This window comes from Trachurus trachurus (assembly GCF_905171665.1).
Source record: "Trachurus trachurus genome assembly, chromosome: 14".
NCBI classification, from domain to species: Eukaryota; Metazoa; Chordata; class Actinopteri; order Carangiformes; family Carangidae; genus Trachurus; species Trachurus trachurus.
Window position 1 is genome coordinate 24941199 of NC_139903.1, and position 17874 is coordinate 24959072.

The 17874-nt window shown below is 40.8% G+C and overlaps 1 protein-coding gene across 1 annotated transcript in view; it reads right to left on the reverse strand.

The window, feature by feature from the left end:
- The window catches only part of rxfp2a (relaxin family peptide receptor 2a), a gene marked incomplete at its 5' end in the record, with an annotated part of 40078 nt that extends 24662 nt beyond the window's left edge, over window positions 1-15416 (reverse strand). The window contains 4 exons of the mRNA XM_083986618.1: window positions 3877-3982; window positions 5185-5268; window positions 9760-9906; window positions 15332-15416. Coding sequence (XP_083842744.1) covers window positions 3877-3982; window positions 5185-5268; window positions 9760-9906; window positions 15332-15416 — 422 coding nt within the window. The remainder of the gene's footprint in view (window positions 1-3876; window positions 3983-5184; window positions 5269-9759; window positions 9907-15331) is intronic.
- Window positions 15417-17874: the final 2458 nt, after the last annotated feature.

The window sequence follows — 17874 nt, forward strand, 5'->3', positions numbered from 1 at the left end:
TTTCACCGATTCTCAATTTGATTCATACAACACGACTTCTGTAATGCATCATTACCAAAGTTTTTTGTTTGTTTGTTTGTTTTTACAAAACATAAACCAAACAGAAAAACAAGATGGGGCAGAAAAACTGCCTGGACTGTCTTTGACGTGAAATTGAGGAAGTAACTGAAAACTGCTGAGGAACCGCTGTAAACACCTGTTGCATCACATTTGTATTCTGAACAGAATCAGGTTTCAGTCCTTTATTTCTTTCAGTCCTTTTGTTTTTCTCCGTCTCTTTGTGCTCATACACACCGTGATTTAATACAGCTGAAGTTCCTATTAAGTGTGTTTGCATTTACATGTTTTTGTGTTAATGACGGGATGTGACCGGATGCAGCCCGTGAACACAACATTAAATTTAAAGCAATCTTCAAGCTGCTGCTCTGAAAATCCTAATTTTGTAATTATATAATTTTAATTGTCAAATTGAAGACAAAGACAGTCATATTTGATTGATTCAAATCCTCAGAATAATCCAGTGATACTATAAATACACTGCGTGCACAATTATTAGATATTTGACTTTTCAGTAATGACGCCCCAATAATTTAGCTACTTTTAAGAGTGCAGCATCCATCTGAAAGGCATTTTACAGTTTTTGACTTTTCAGAGTCTGTTAAATCTCTTTTTTGGCTCATTTTGTCTGAGGTAAAGAAGTTGCCTAATAATTATGCTGTTAGCCACACCCTCCCTGATTACACAAATACACATCACCTCATAATGCTTAAATCCAACAAACAATATAATTTATATAGGTTGAAGTTGAAGAATATGTATAAAAATTATAATAAGGTCAAAATACTCACTTGCCTAATAATTGTGCATGCAGTGTAGAGAAGGTAAAAGTGAGATAATGAGATTCTTTATTTCAAACCAAAAGCAAATAGGGAAAAAATAGTTTTCAGTGCGTAGATGTAGAGCAAACACAAGAGCCATCATCCAAAGCCATTAAAGGTTGCAGTTAATATCCAGACTCATAATACACAGTGTTTAGGGAAGGCTGAAAGAATTTAATAAAAAGCATTAAGAGTATTTTGTTGAGTACTTGAGAGGTAGAAACTGCGTTTTGGCAGTGAGATTAATCATCAAAGGCAACACGTCATTTGCATGTGTAAAGACATTAATACGAGATTTCAGTTTTAGATGTTTAATGAATCTGATTGATGGCATTTAAAATTATTAAAATGTTATCACAATAACATGTTAAATTGCACCAAAAGTTTTATTAGCGTCCTGTTTGTGGCGTGAAGCCCTGTGTGGGTGGAACCAAAGCAGACTCACTTTTTGTGTGTAAAATAATTTTAATTCCAAGAGGATCTAATTCTGCACTGAAGTGCTTCTCCAGTCATAGTTTGATCTTAAATCAAAATCTGATCCAAGCCAGACGGCTCCTTAAAAGTTATCACAGAACCAGAGGGACTGAATTTAGATTTTCTGGCTGAGCTGATGAACTGTCCAGGGAACAGATAATTGAAGATTTTTTCTTCAATGATTAAACCATGATGGTGTGTGCAGATGTTCATGTATTATTTAATAAGTTGGTGCATATTCTCATTTGCCCAGGTCATAGTATTTCAAAGGAGGTTAAATCGAAAGCAACTGGACTTAGTTATTTGTCTAGGAAGACGTTTCACCTCTCATCCAAGAGGCTTCATCAGTTCATGTAGCATCTGACCAGGCTGGGACTGGTCTTCCTGGACAAATAACTAAGTCCAGTTGCTTTTGATTTAACCTCCTTTGAAATATTTAATAAGTTGTGCATCCCCAAACAAAAATGCACTAAGAAGGTAAAGTAAGGTCAAATTTGCATTGGTAAACGCCAGTGATCCCAGTGTTAGCTGCTATTGCCTGAAGTCAATAGCAGCTTGTCGTGGTCGGCTCCCGTCTGAACAAAGTCTGTGCAGTTTGTTGGCGAGCTGCGCTGATAAATCACCAGGACGTCAGGAGAACAAGCTGAATGAGAGAACAAGCTCTGCAGCTAAAGGTCATTTTATGGATGACCACTCCTGACTACTCAATAGAAAGTGTCTGCTTTCAGTAAACGGGGCATAATGATCAGCCTCGAGGAAAGTAATGAACCTGCAATTAAAATCATTCAGAGTAAACAGCCTCTTTTAGAGTGCTAGCATTTAGAAGACCAGTGGGTATTATGAGCCATTTTATTGCCTCTCTGGTGGTCACACAGCGATCAATGGTGTGAGGCTTCTTTCTGAGAGACTCATTTGAAAAGGAATGAATGATTTAATTAAGAAATTAGGCCTCAAAGAACTAGAATGAGTTTACAGATTCAGAGAAACTGAGACAGAGTTGTACTGTAGGACGTTTAAATTACCCATCAACCTCTAAAAGTCTTATTTCCTCAAACAGAAAGACAAGAGACTGCAGATGATAAATTCACTTTCATACCCACTTAATAAAAGTATTAAATGGTGCAATGAAGACATTAAACCACAGCCGTGAATGCTTCATAAAAACAAATAAGATCGTAAAAAGAAATGACTGCCGAAATACTGAAACTAAATCACGTACTGTATCATGTGGGGATTTTTGTAGTATTAAGTATTTAATTTGATAAAATAAGAGAGAATTAATATTCTTATATATATTATATATTCTGGGACAGAGACTTTAGTACACACATAAAAGAAAACAGACTTGGAGAAATATAACTTGGAGTTTCAGATTAGATTAATGTGACATTGCCAGTTTTTTGTTTAATTAATGTCAGAATAACATTGGGTTAGTCATTGCATGTGGATTATATTTTACTTTGGAAAAACATCATATTGGCTCAGAGTAGGTTATACGTTTGCTTTGGAGGGAAATTACCACATAATATATTTAATATACCGGTATATAACAGTCAGATTTTAGGGATAATCATTTTGTGATTGGTCGATTTTCAGTGTAAACAACTTAATTACATGCTGTATGGCAAATGATCAGTAAATCATGGTATTGAATTAATTATCTTATGTGGAAATATCACACATAATAAAGACTGGAGGTGGAGGACAAAAGCTGGTCAATCTGTCTGTCAACACCAGACATCTCTTTTGTTTCTCCATACACAGACTAAAGGGATTCTGACTGAACCAAACCATCAAACTCAACCTGAGAGAGACCAGAGAACAAGAGGATATTTTTGTCCGTCTCCCTCTGTGGACTGTCCTACTGATGCTGGGTGCTGTTCTAGTCTCTGAGGGTTTCCCTGCTGGTGAATCGGTCTCAAGGGGAGACAGGTTTCCATGGAGACAGTAATAAGTGTGACCCCTGGTCTCTGGCTTTGCTCTGGGTCTTGACTGATTCAGCAGCTCGTCCCGACCCCCCCCCCCCCCCCCACCTACATAAATCTGACTGACAGCAGCAGAGTTTCCGACGTTTTTTACTAAGTGTACGAACTGTAGATACTGGGAAAAAAACGAGTCTGGCACGCTGACGTGAAGAAATCAGTGAAAGAGAGAAAATCCTGCTTCTTTTTTCATTTGGTGTTAATTGGATTCTGGTGATTTTTCTCAAGTCATTCCTCTGCTCTAAAACCACCCTTTGTCAGAAACTGTGTTGTTAACAACTCAGTAAGAAGCATTCATTCACTGCATATAATTAAATCACTATAATCAAATGACTTTTAGCAGCTCTCATCTACAGTATCTCATTTATACTGGGTGTGTTGAAATCATTCGAAAAATTGAAGGTTTCATTCTTAACAACATCTTCCAGAAAAGAAAGAACGACCTGCTTCTTATGTTCAAACTCAGATGAGTGTCTGAAAAAACAGACAAAGACACACACATGGAAACACAGATGTATACGCAGAGTGAGGGGGAGACTTACAGCCAGGTAACGTTTGGAGAGAGCCGAGGGACGTCCTGCAGGTTGACCTCCACACACTCCACATCTGTCTGTATGCAGTCACAACTCTCTGGATACTCCTGTAGATCTACACACACACACACACACACACACACACACACACAATTAATTGACTTCTAATGTATTCGTTTATCATAGTTGTATACACAAAATGAAACCATCATGATGACCAGATTAATCGTTGGATGAAATACTAGACACCATTCCCCAGAGGTTAAAATGATTCAATTTACAATGATTGTGACTTCTGGGGAACATAACCAGTAAATGTTGTTTTTTTAGCTTAGAAAATGACAAATATTTAATAAGACGTCTATGTGCCAGATCAGAATTGGGCTTAATATTGACCATGTCAAGTACATCATGAGCAAGTCACATTAAATACGAGCTGTTCATTAGATCCCAGCAGAGGACGGGCTCAGTGACTGTGATGTGGTGTTACCTCTCTAGTGAGCTCTGCGTATAAAGCTGTGGTAAACAGCTTCTAAATCTGCACTGGGAGAGAAAATGGACAACCAGTGAATCCATAATTAAGATTGCTGTAAATGTATATTCATGGTCAATCTGTTTTTTGTCAACTCATTGTTTCAGCTCGTTTTCCAACGGTGTGGAAATTTGTTTTCCACACAAGTTAATCAATACAAATTAGAGAGCCAATCACAGACTGCCATCTCTCTCAACGACATGATATTATCTCCCATCATCTTCACCTCTGCTGCGCCCTGGCAGGTGCTTGTTATTTGGTGCACAAAATCATTTTGTAACAGATATAAAACAACGAGGGCTGGAGAATGGAGCTAGAGCTTCATGACGTGCTGTCACAACATCACCCTGTGTCCTAGCGATTACATTTATACTGTATACTGAGCTGCATTTTGACGGGGGTTTTCTATCAACTTTACAAGGATTATGTTGTTCAGTATTTACTAAATATCTGGCAAGTTGCAAATGTGTTTAAAAATGTTCACAGAAAAGATATTTCTGTTCTGGCAAAATAATCAGCCATGCAGCACAATATACAGTATACTCATAAACAGCAGCTTTCTACGGTCGGGTTTTGGCTCCGACAGCTGGTCAAGGTGAGAGAGAGACTGTGATTTGGTTTAACACAGAAACACTTCACATTCATTCAAAAAATATGTTGTAAATCTATGAATCTTATCCAGCCACAGGGCACTGTAGCAGTTCATTTGTATATGAATGTAAAAACAAACTCTCTTGGAGACCATGCTGCAGAGAAAGGTGAACGCATAAATCAGAGACACTTACAGCACTCATCGAGGAAGTACTGGTCCACAGGACTGGCATCCTGCAGCGTTCGACCAAATAAGTCCGCCCATCCTATGTTGTCCCCTGAAAAGGCAAACAAAAGACTATAGTCATCTTGTTGTTATCATCACCAAAGACGGGTGTATGTGTTTGTGTGTGTGTGTGTGTTTGTGCGTGGACTACTTGATTGTCATTTATAAGTTGCTAGGTTACATGCATAAAAGGTAACAATAAACGTCAGTCAAGCATAAAGCAGTGTGTGTCCTGCTAAATTATCATCACAAGCATGGAGGGATTATCTTTGTTGAATCACCTCAGCACAACAAAGACACATCTCTGCACCCTGAATGACTCTGGATTTTGGACGGAGAGGACTTTCAGTCATGGATGTGGTCATTCTGGGGACAGATTCAACAACAGTTCAACTACACCTGAAGAGATGTGAAATTGAAGGGACTTGTAAATATTGTAAATAAGCATAATTGGTCCCAGGCTAAAAAGTGCAAAACTTCAGGAGACTTGTAGACTTAAAGGGATAGTTCAACATTTTTGCAAATTGGCCCATTGCCATAATCGCTATAGTCATAGCAGTAGGTTCGTTACCTTTAATTGTCGGTGCAAGTTATTTTTAGAACGGTGGAGCAGAGCGGTGAGCTGCTCAGAGCTACACTACGGAGGCTAATGGGATTTCTTGGTTTCCCTCATCAAACTCATCAAATACACAATCCAACAACTCCAAAACGCTTTGGTGGACAAGTTGTGACCTGCACATCCACCACACTGAGCAGCTCGCGGCTTTGTGCCGCCATTCTAAAAATAGTTTGCAGTGACAATTAAAGGTAACGAAGCTACTGCTATGACTACAGGGATAATGGCAATGGTCCAATTTGCCAAAATGTTGAACTACTGTATCCCTTTAACAAAAGTAACTGTCATACATAATTACCCCACAGACCTCCCATTAACCGTTGCTGACAGGGATTTTAATGAGTGTCAACAAGTCAAATGAAATCCTCCGGTCATCACTTTAAACACCACTTCATTATTTACCTTTCGTTCATGTAACCTAGCAACCTATCGGTGTCAATGAAGCCGTCTTCACACACTCATGTCTTCTCTGAAAAAAGGTTGATGACAACTTCCTCACACATAGTGGCGTTCAATATTGAGCCAATCGTAGCTGTCAGACATGTCAGTGAAAAGAAGCCGGCACAGCAGCCTCAGCCTTTCACTCAGCTCTCATTCATTCAAAGCCTCTCTGATGCTGCACTGGAGGCTGTTACAGTAAGTGAACACAGCGAAGTCACTGGTGATGAGGAGGAGACAGGACAGATCTGTGCTTAATGGATCTTTTTTTTTTTTTTGCTGTCATCTCCAGGAAATAAAGTTTCTAGGCTTTTTGTGAACTGTTTTACTGAAATTACAGCAACATAAATCATAAATGCCGAAGAGGAAATTGCTATTTTATGTGTGAATGCAGATGGTGAAATGTGCCAGGCTGAGCTGAGCGCCTTTTCAACCCTTAAATTACCCATGAATCCTTCCTGTTGCAAAGTGACCCAGCCTAATATCTACATTACATCTTCTCAGGCTAAACTGGACAGGCAGCTTCATCTGAACTCCGTGCTCTGCTCAGCGCTACACAGCTGTCATCCCTGTTCATATACTTTCATGTTTGTGTCACTGTTGACTCAACAGATAATCAGCACTCTGATGGATGTTATGCACCCACATTGGTGACAATGCAGAGCTGCCTTTCACTTTGAGATTTCAGGACCGAGTTTGTCTTCCAGTAGAAACAGTGCAGTCCTCTTCAGCAGCTCATCATGTAGACTAAACAACAGTTTACTGCAGACCACCCAGCCACTGCTCGGCTCATCTATCTGCCTGTCTCACCTAGTATGCTTTGGCGAGCCTCACAGCCCAACACACAGTCAGCTGAAACACTTTGTGTTAGACGTTCTCTGGGCTCATTACCAGTTCCCTCACAAAAGCGTATAGGCTTTACTTGTCCTCTATTTTTCATTCTCAATGACAGGACTGTTCATCCGAGCCTTGAGAGCAGTGATACGGTGACAGCACCGGCAGGACTGAATTTAAACCGCTTACTTAGGTTGAGATTCTGGCTGGAGTTCACACTTAAATCTGCACCTGCAGAGGCTTCGGTATTAGAGATACAGCTCATAAAAGGGAGTTTGAGAGTATCATCAGATACAGATCTCAGCCACGACCACACACATCAACACAGGCTGTTGTGTGAAATTGGAGGTCTACTGTTAGATCCACGGCCAATTTCCCTCAGATTCTCTGCAGCTATGTCCTTATCTGTTTTTGTGTTTACAATGTCTGATAAATGAATCATTTTAAATACTGGAAACGCCAAATACTTGTGCTTGAGTTATGTACAGTAATTACCAGTGTGTTACCAGCACTCCAGCCCCTCTGTAGGTACCATAAGACACTAATCCCTGTGAGTTCACCATTTGCATCACAGCTCAGCTGACCACTGCAGTGGAGGATGGAGCTGGCATCGTGGTCCGATGCTCTTTTCCAATTTCTCCTCTTGTGTAACCTAAATAGGTCTGACAGCAGTTGTGGTAGCTGTGGAGGCTATAGCTCATGGACAAATTAATTTTATAATGAAACGGTGAGACAGTTCTGGTACTAAATTAACAATGACCCTAACATTTTCTCACTCATCAGTGAAGCATTGACAGTCGCTATAGAGACAATTTACAATTTACAGTCGTGTCCACATCATTAGCTGTATGCAGTACTGAGCCAAGCTTTACCTACTGAACAGTACAGATCAAGACAGAGAAGATGCAGCCTGTGTGAGGACTTGGTGCCCATTGTTAGATTAGTTGTTTTTTTTTCTCCCCCCAAAAAATACTTGTTATTGTGGCAGTGCAGCACAGCATGGCAGTGAGGGCAGGCTGCCTGATGAGGAGGACGGGGGAGAGGAGAGATCATTGAGAACAGCAGAATGGGTGTCTGGTTATTTGGAATGAAGGCACAACCACAGCCTGGCTGAGACTAATTTGTGCTTTTTCTTGATCTAGCTGATATGAAAAATACGCTTTCACCCAGCGGCATACACAGTGTTTTCCAAACACAACGTGTCCTAGAATTTTTGACAAACAGACCAACACTGATGGAGAAACAGGAAAATGGAAATGATTCAAAGAGAGTAGTTGATTCTCAATATCTGTGAAGTGTTTTACTGCTCAACAGTTAATTCAATACTGGAATGGCTGTCACAAAAGAGTGAGCATCCAGAGGATAAGGACTTGGTCTTGAACTGTGATGTGAAACAGAACACATCTCTGAAACTGGGCAGGTTGTCTAATAAATCAACCTTGCTCTTGTGTTATGTGTCTTTTTGTGAGGCTGCCCATGCTGTCGTGAATAAAGATAAGAACACGATGAGGACGTTTTTTCCAGTCACTCATAATCTAGATGGCCAAGGAACCTGAGAGGTTACACAAGAACACAACTCCTTTGGGTCTGATGTTTTCACTAAGATAAAACATTCACATTGAATATTGCCTAACAAAACTTTCAAAAAATGGTCATGGCTGCATCAACGTGACTGAAAATCTGATAAAAATCTGACACCATTTCTTTTCCTGCTGTGGAAAATCAGCCATGGCACAAACACCGCTGCGAGCACAGCCTCACCGTATCAACAGTGTGTTGGTGTCTTTGATGAATTATTAGGCATGTCATCTGCAATTCTTAAAACTTTGTCAGCATTTAGGTTCAAGCTGCATCGTGACACTTGCTGTACATGTAGTTCACACTTGGACCACAGTGACTCCAGTGGTCTAATAAACTGTCAGGGTGGTAGAAGTCTGTGGCTCATCTCACGCTGAAAGCTGCTCTTTGCTGCTGCCAGTGAAGGGCTCATCCTGTTCCTGTGCAGATCAATTATCTCCAGCATCTATTCGTGTGTTCTCGACTTAAGGCGGTGTTTATGTTTGTGGTGGCAGCACTCACACGTTCGTGCCAAATCACATGCAACGTTTCTCCGTTTTGGAGATAGTGTCCAGGTTCTCACTAGGTCGTAACTGAACACATATATTTGTTGTTAGCTGGTAGCCTCTGAGGTTGTCATACATTGGTTGGAAAGCACAGAGACCAATATGTACTGTCCACACTGAGACTATCCTAGTAGACAGAACTTTGAGATGATATTTGTGTTTCAACTTTCATCTTTTGCTTGACAGAATTAAACAGGGTTTTCTAGTTTTGTTGCCTAATGATCAAAATGATCGTCACTGTTGGATGTTGTCTTTGATTATATTTTTTTCTTTAATCAAAAGTTTGTTTGGCTATGACTGCAGTAATATCTCGTTGAGAGCTGGCACTGAGCTGGAAGAAATGTGTTGTGGTCTTTTGGGAGAGAAAAAAAATCACACAAAACCCATCATGTGAAATTATTAGATAAAAGTGGAAATCTTCCTGTTGTTTATCTTTTGTCATTAATATTTCTTGGTCAGTCCACACATTTCTTGACGTTTGCTTATTTGTTTATCACCACTACTCTAGTTCCTATTCAGTATAAACACTTACCACAGCGGCGCTCATCAGCTCCGTTGGGACAGTCTTTGTGTCCGTTACACTGCAAAGCCTGAGGAAGGCACTCGCTCATGTTCCCACATGGGAACTGGCCGAGGGGGCATCCGGTCCCTTCATCCACCCTGCTGCTGGCCACCAGTGCTGGAGAAGAGATGCAGGAATGAGAGATTTCACAGATCTTTCCTCAAATTGTTTCAAGGAGGGGATAAAATGTGACTTCAACAGTTCTGAACTGGTCGTGACCTTTTGAGTAACAGCAGGCAGCTGTAATGTCATGTTTTTTTTCTCACCAAATCCAAACTACATAGTCAGATAATACAACTCAAAATGATGGAGAGCATTGGCATCTTAGTTTTGTCAGATTTAATAGGCAGATTTAATAGGCAGACAATTACTCTATTTGGTATCATGAAAGTGAGAACAGATGTAACAGGCATCAGCATATAAACGAGTATTAGTCATTTTTATGAACCCATTTATATGGAAGTGACACCTCAAAGGAAATTATGTAGAAATAATAAATGTATTCAGAATAATTCTACATAAAAAAGAAGATAATTGTCACATTAGCTGGCTACCAAAGGCAAAGGTCTACAAATGGTACATGCAACATTACTCCCAGTAGCTTTACCACTGACAGACTCTTGTACTTCTTATATTGTTTTTGCTTCACTGTTGAACAGTGAAACACAGTGTTTCCTCAGTCACTGGAGTGTTTTAAGTTGTCTCAAACTTTTTTTGGACAAGAGTTTTTCCTGCAGAAACGGAAGAGCAGTGAGCAGTTACTAACACCATCATCACAAGCCGTTTTTAAATATTAATACATTTAAAGCAGTTGGTTGATATTTCAATATGTAGGAACTTCTCTATATCTGTGCAATTTCATATTTTGCCTTTAAATGTTCCACTTGTCAGAGCTTTCAGTGGATGCAAAGAATTCCCTTGGGAGTGCTCCAACTGTTATGTATTTTGTATTATTGATCCCAAACTCTGAGTGGGAAGTCTTTCTGTATTTCTGTACTTTGTGTCTCTGAACCTACACCACAACATCCAAATAAACTACAGCGTATCAGGAATCTCCAGTAAACTGTTGTGATCAACCCTTAGACACTCAAGGCAGATTTTAATGGAAGTAACAGTAACTAGTGCTGATGAAGAAGTGTTAACATGGACAGAGACCCACTTCTTATAAAGTGCCAAGTCACAGGGGGGCCTGGAGGAGAGGTGACAAAAAACTGAGACAACAGGAAACGGCAGGAAATATAAAAACGAATGGGAGGAGTCAAACAATGTAAAAGTTATGACAGATAAAATTCAACATTAAAGTTACATTAATTTTTTACCCCAATGTTTCATTGGACTTATTCCCAATTTCCAAATAAAATAGTGCCACAGTTAGAAGAGGGAACAGTCCAATTTAAATCCCATTTAATTTTATAGGAAACTTGGACGTTTAAAATGAATGCCTTTGTGTGCCAGAGCCCATGATGTCAGGACACTGAGTACCTGAATAGTGGGGTTTGGTTCTTAACTCCAGCACACTAGCTGTGAGGTGTAAGTCCAGTTCGACCTATAGACCTGGAATTCACCCAATCTGGAAAGTGCATGCAAACACATTCGAGAACTAATATCTAATTTCAAACCCCATGTGATGGCAAACAAAGCCAGCACAGCAACTACAGTAATAGAGGGGAATAATGAGAGCAACCCTCAGCGCTAGAGGAAAGCTCAGCAGTCATAAAGATGTCAAACCTCTGATAAATACCAAACTGCTTAAGGACAGCTCACATGTTTACAAGTGGTCACTGAAACAAGAACATCTAAATAAGGTCTAATAATTAGACCTCAGAGAACAAGTTTCTCCACAGTGAAGACTAGACTGTGCCGAAAACAGAAAGCAGGTAACTCTCATACTGCAGCTACTGTTCTTTACTTTTTGTGTAGGTGGCCTCGTCACCACATCTACATCCATCCATCCATCAGCTATATTACTTATCCTTATACATGTAGGGCGGTGTGGGGATGGAGATAGTCCCAGCTCACACAGGGCGAGGGCGGGGTACATACAGTACTGGTCACCAGTTTATCACAAGGCAGACAAACAGAGAAAGACTATTTTGTATTTTCAACACTGAACCTCAACCAACCCTCTTTGTCTAGTGTCAAGACTGTGGCAGTATGTATGTAAGCACAGGGACAAAGTGCAAACTCCACACAGAAAGCTGTGAGGAGACACCTACAGTACAGCAGGTCTGGCCTTCTCCTGTTGTTACTTTAAATCCCTGTAGATGGAGCAGGCTGGGGCAGCAGACCAGCTCGCCTTGAGAGTACATGAATAGTTTTGTGAGAAAGTTATAAACCACTTCCACAGTTGTGAGTACTCTATATTCCCTATGTTCCCTGGCTCTTTATCATAAACAGATCATTTGTTGCCGACTTTTTCAGTTGAGCAGAGAAAATGGGACAGTTATTGAGAACATCTGGTAAAGCTTCCGCCTACACCAGTCATTATTCGAAAAGATTGAATCTGAATCAGTTTTACAGTCTCTAGAGATTATTCTCAACCATTAAGAGCAGATACAGTCTGACACGGCTGCTCTGTGTGGCAGGAAACCTTCACACATGGAGACTGATGCCAAGAGAAGTCTAACAATAACAACAACAACAACAACAACAAGCTGCCAGGTTCTGTGGCTTCTTGGACTGGGGGATGTTCACATCATATCTCGGTGGGATACATTTTAAATTTATTGATTTTGCTTTTAATTCTCAATTGGTCTCTGATCTCTGGCCTCTACAGTATATGAATGACCACTACCCAAATTTTCCAACACTTCCATAAAGATTGCATCCATCAATCAATAAAACTTTTCTATATTGCATATTTCAAATTCAATCCAAAGTCCTTTACAAACGTCCAATACAGGCAAAGGCTGAACAGATGGATTTTGAGTCTGTGTCTCAAAATATTACCATTTTAAGATTCTCTCAGTTCCTCTGGAGCATAACGGCTGAAAGCAGCGCTGCTGAAGATTTTTGTTCTACATTTGGTGGCAGGCCAAAAGAGAGGAGATCTAAGACTAAGAGGCTCTGTTGGGTCCTAATTTAAAGAATTTTTCAACCATTATCTAGTGCAAGATTCAGTGAGAATTAGTTAGAGAACTCCTGTGGTCTAGGCTGCTGGTTATAAAGGTGAGCATTTCTGTCTCTCCTGCTCCTCAGAGAGAGAAACGACCACGATGTAGAAATGTTCTTGAAATTATCAAATTCTATTTTTCTGTGAGGTGAGCCCCTGTGCGGTTCATTTGAAGGCCTCTCTGTGTGAGTCCTTAAACCAGTGATTAGTGTTGGTTTATCTATTTTTCATGAATGCTTCAGTGACAGTTAGGGCCAGAGGCAGACTGGTTTCACGTTGTCCAGCCGTCTGTCTGTCAGATTCTCAGGGATCAGCGACGCCATGATGGAACGTCTTCTAACCCACAAATGTTCACTTGGACTAAATGATGAATCCATTAGAGTGTAATGGTCAGGGTCAAGGTTATACTAAGTGACCCCTCAAGATGTGGTTTTGGCTTTCTGAACACAATATCACCATCATGGCTTTGGGGAATTTCTCATTTTTGGTGCAAATCTTCAGTGGTACCCACGGACATCGTGAACAGATTTGGATGGTTCAATGACAATTTATTCATTTGACACTGGAAAATTATTTTAGTAGAACCATGAGGCAATAATTCAATAACAGTGTGTTTTATGTATTCATAATTTAAATCATGACTTAAATTAGTGGTATTATCTTAAAATTATTTGAAGAAAAGTGAGCAGTATTTTGAAATGAATAGGCCTTTGTATGAATGTCATCAAGTCGGCATGATACTATCCGTGACTAAAACACTGTATCATTGACCTTGGGGACAAGCAGTGAGGAGCAAGAACAGAGAAATCCTCCTGTGATCTTCATGGTTGTCTGAATCTTGATCCCTGTTCCACCATCTCTGTCCACTGTTCCCAGACACTCCCAAAACTGGAAACTTCCTGCGGGTGAGTGAACTGCTCCCTCTCCCAAAAGACAGAGAAGACTTGATCTGACAGATCTACAATCCTTACACTAGGGATTAGAATAGACTGTGAGTCAAACAGTGAGCCGAGGCCTCGTCCTTGTTGCCGTTCATCCTCATGTCACAGAGAATTCGACTCAGATCTGCTCTGTGCTTCACACATCATCTGGTGAAAGGTTTTATCATTATTGATTTTGAAATGAGACTGTGGTATCAACCCAGTAATGTCTGTGATGGAATGTAACTGAGGCTGAGTACAGGAGGTTACAAGAACAATATTGAAGAACATAGAACTTGTATTTGAGTATTTTCTTCAGTATTTCCTTTTACTGCTACTTTATACTGCCACACATCACAAATAAGTATTGTATGTTTTAATCCACTAATTCTATTTTACAGTTATAGGACATTAAAAAAAAAAAAAAAAGTCTATTTAATGTTTAGCACATTTTCCTGCCAGTTCCTTTTCACTGGAGCAGAACTGTGACATTCTCGTGGTGTTAATGCAACAAGTAAAACATTTCCGTAACTCTTCGACTGTTGAACAAAATAACTCTGTTGAGTAAAAACAGATTCTAATCGAAACAAAATCCAAGACAGGTGTTTTGGCCTTTCAATAACATCAAGACTGTTCATTTTACCAGTTTCCCCACCACCAATCACAACTAATTTACCAGGGATTCCTGAAGTGTCCTCTAAACCATCATGACACACTGAATTAGCTGCAAATTGAACAACAAAAACAGATTGTTGAAACACAACAACATCAGCATTCTGTGCTGTGTCTGTGCGTGTCTTTGTGTGTCCTAGAAATGCTCATACAAGACCACATCTACCACACACAGAAAGACCTGAAAATGAATCATAGACTGGGAGGGGAAAGCACTGAATATATACTGACTGTCTCAACTGCATGAGTCATGTAATGTTTAAAAGAAGCATAAATAAAAATGTCTGAGGACAGTGAAACATACTACTACTAATATAATATATAATATAATAAAGCAAAGCAAAAAAATAAATACATCTTACTAGCTTTGCATGTTTCAAATGAGAAATGCAGAGCAAGAGAGAAAACACATGCACGAGTGACAACAGACACAGAATTGTGATAAAATGAGATATTTCATTAAAAATGATAAAAATTTAAGCAAAAATGAAATCCAGATTTTTTTTTTTCAGAAATGATAAATTAATAGCTGCGACCACTACAAATACAACCCCGGGAACTGATAGGATGTGTGTTTCTTTCACTTAGTCGACCCATGAGACCGCGGGAAATTATTGAAGCAACAATTATAGCCTATTAAGTTTTAACCCCCATCCGCTACTAAACAGGCTGCGTATCACTGAGTATCAGCCAGAACATTGAAAACGACCATTGTCTCGTGGCTGACCGGCTTAACTGATAACCCTTAAATAACAAAAAAGAAATGAGACAAATATATAGACATAAATTCGTGTGGGTCTTAATACAATCACTCCCCCCACCTTTGGTTTGTGTTTACCTCTGATCTCTGTGTGGGTCCAGTGGAGGAGTAAAATGAAGACAGTCACGTTCATCCGGAGCCTCAGAAGTTTTCCTGCGCTCATGTCGCACCGGCTGTGATCCCTCACACGGATCCAGGACCAGGACAGATTCCCCCCCGTGGATACCGCCAAACAATCGCCAGATAAGTCAGAAGAAGTCCCGGTTCCGGAGCGGATCCCACGTTAAATAATAGAGGGAACTAAGGCATCGGGTGGATCAGCTCAAGTAGCAGCGCTCAAAGTAAAACGGGGCCGGTGCGTAAAGACAGCCACATCCTCTCCTCACCGCTCTCTGTAGACTCTGTTCAAGCCGCCGGGTCCTCCTCACTTCTCCCTCTCCCTCGCGCACACACAGATGCACGCGCACACGCACAACCAGCCACATACCCCAAAGGCGTCCTCCACCTCCCTCTGTTTCTTTAAATATAACTTTTGAACATCACTTTTCACACAAACATAATATCTCTAATGCACCTGGAGAGGCGTAGTGTTTCCCCCCAAGCAAAGAGTGAAGAGTGAAATAAAGGGATAAAAGAAGTGGTGCACCCCCTCCCCCTCCCACCTCCACCTGCAGCTGCAGGAGGACCACTTTCAGCCTGAGGTCAGAGACCTGCTGGCGGCACAGGAACACACTGATTTATATCTGTTGTACTAAGCCTACAGTGTTGTATAAGTCATTCATGACTTGTTTTAGATGTAAGAGCTAAAACTGAAAAACAGCTTTGAACTTATTCAGTATTCAACAATAAGTTAATAGTTAAAGGCTACTTCTTTCATTTTTGTTGACTTTAAGGGATATGGGCGGATCTGCTTCCCTGCAGGCATACTGTTAGGGTTTGATTATGTCCCACTTCTTGTTTTGTCTCCTGTTCTCCCCTCCTGATGTGTGGACCCTGGTCTGTCCCTCTGTTTGTGTGTCTTGCTCCTTACTGCTTCCCACTGATCGACTTGCATGGCCGTCTTCCATCCCACAGTCAACAACTCCCAGCTTCAACTTCCATGTTTTGGCTGACCACAAACCTGATGATGTGTGAGTTCTTGTAACCTCCAGCTTCTCTGTAGCTCCGGGTCAGGTCAGTGTTCCAGCTCTAATCATCATCCCTCATCGCCAGAGACGACCTCGGTTCCTGAAACGACACGCAGTCTCTCGTCACCGTCTCCTCCGATACAATCAGTTATAAGCAAGCCCAGTTCCCTGGATTCAATACAGTATGTGCCAGTAATAAAAAATAATAAAGCACGCACAGAGAGCTGAAGGATTATGCTTTTAACTCAAGCTAACAATTAAATGCTGAGAAGGCAAAGCAAAAATCCTCTGTATGCCAGATAGTCATATTTTTGTCAAGGCTTTGCAATATGATATAGAGTCCTTCCAAGGATCTCGCCTCTGAACTGGGACAGCTTTCAGTCTTCAGCATGAGAGGATGATCACAGCAGCTTTAAAGAGACCCCGAGGAGTTTGCTTTTGGTTATAAGAGTCTCATATTAATGTGGATGAAATCCACGTTACCCACACTTGTTAATGGGTCAATTTTCGGTAAATATATCGTTTTGTCTTTATAGTTATTTTGTTATTATTATTTAGTGGTCGACTCGCCCAGCATTTTCTAGTTTTGGTTTCCCGGACGCTGCCCAGCGGGTCATGGGAATAACGCCGCTGGATCGCCAGTTGGCATCGTTTATGGTCGGAACTACGACGGTATCTGATCATCTTCGAACCTCCAACTTCCATTCTTGATTGTTCTTGGCAAATGCTTTCGCTTTTGTCCGTCTTGCGCCGGTCCAAGATTTTTACCGTGCGAGCGAAGGCTCATGGGAAATGTAGTGTGAAAACACTTTGCTTTCCGAAACTCCTCGTAGTCCCTTTAATGCAAATGTTGTGAGTGAGGTGATGGCAGCAACTTACATATAGCACCTTTAAAGATGGAGGAGGAGTGGAGAGAGAAGTTAGCAGACCAAAGCAGACCAAGCTCAGGCCTGCAGGTTCAACTGTACCGTTACATTTTGCAATTATTAGTATGACCATCATCTCTGCCACATAAGCACCGCGTTTCCAGTGCTATGTTGAGGCCAACATCGATCATGTTTTGGTTTTCCCGCAAGGGTAGAAAGAGCTGGCCCACTGTGGGCTTGATCCCGTCCCAAAACACTCTCAGACCCTAAGGAGAGGACATTAATATTAAAGACTGGCAATCAGTTTCAGTTTGTGGTCTTGGCTGAGGAGAACAAGAACAAGATGAAGCAGGCTGACCTCTCCAGAGATATCCATCTGCATCCCCAATCGACATGCTCCAGCTGCCAGGGACAGGGCGGAGCACGGCCTCCAAAACTCCAGAGTCGCCGTTCCTAAACAGGTTAGACAGCAAACAAGAGACAGGAATAAATGACCTTTTTCTAATTGCCAGACAATCAGGGGAGGATCCAGACACAGTTCATAAATAAATTCACAGTGAAGAACACAGAGACAAACATCCATAATACAGCATGTCTCCAGTTAAAAAAAAAGTTTGGGGAAAAACAA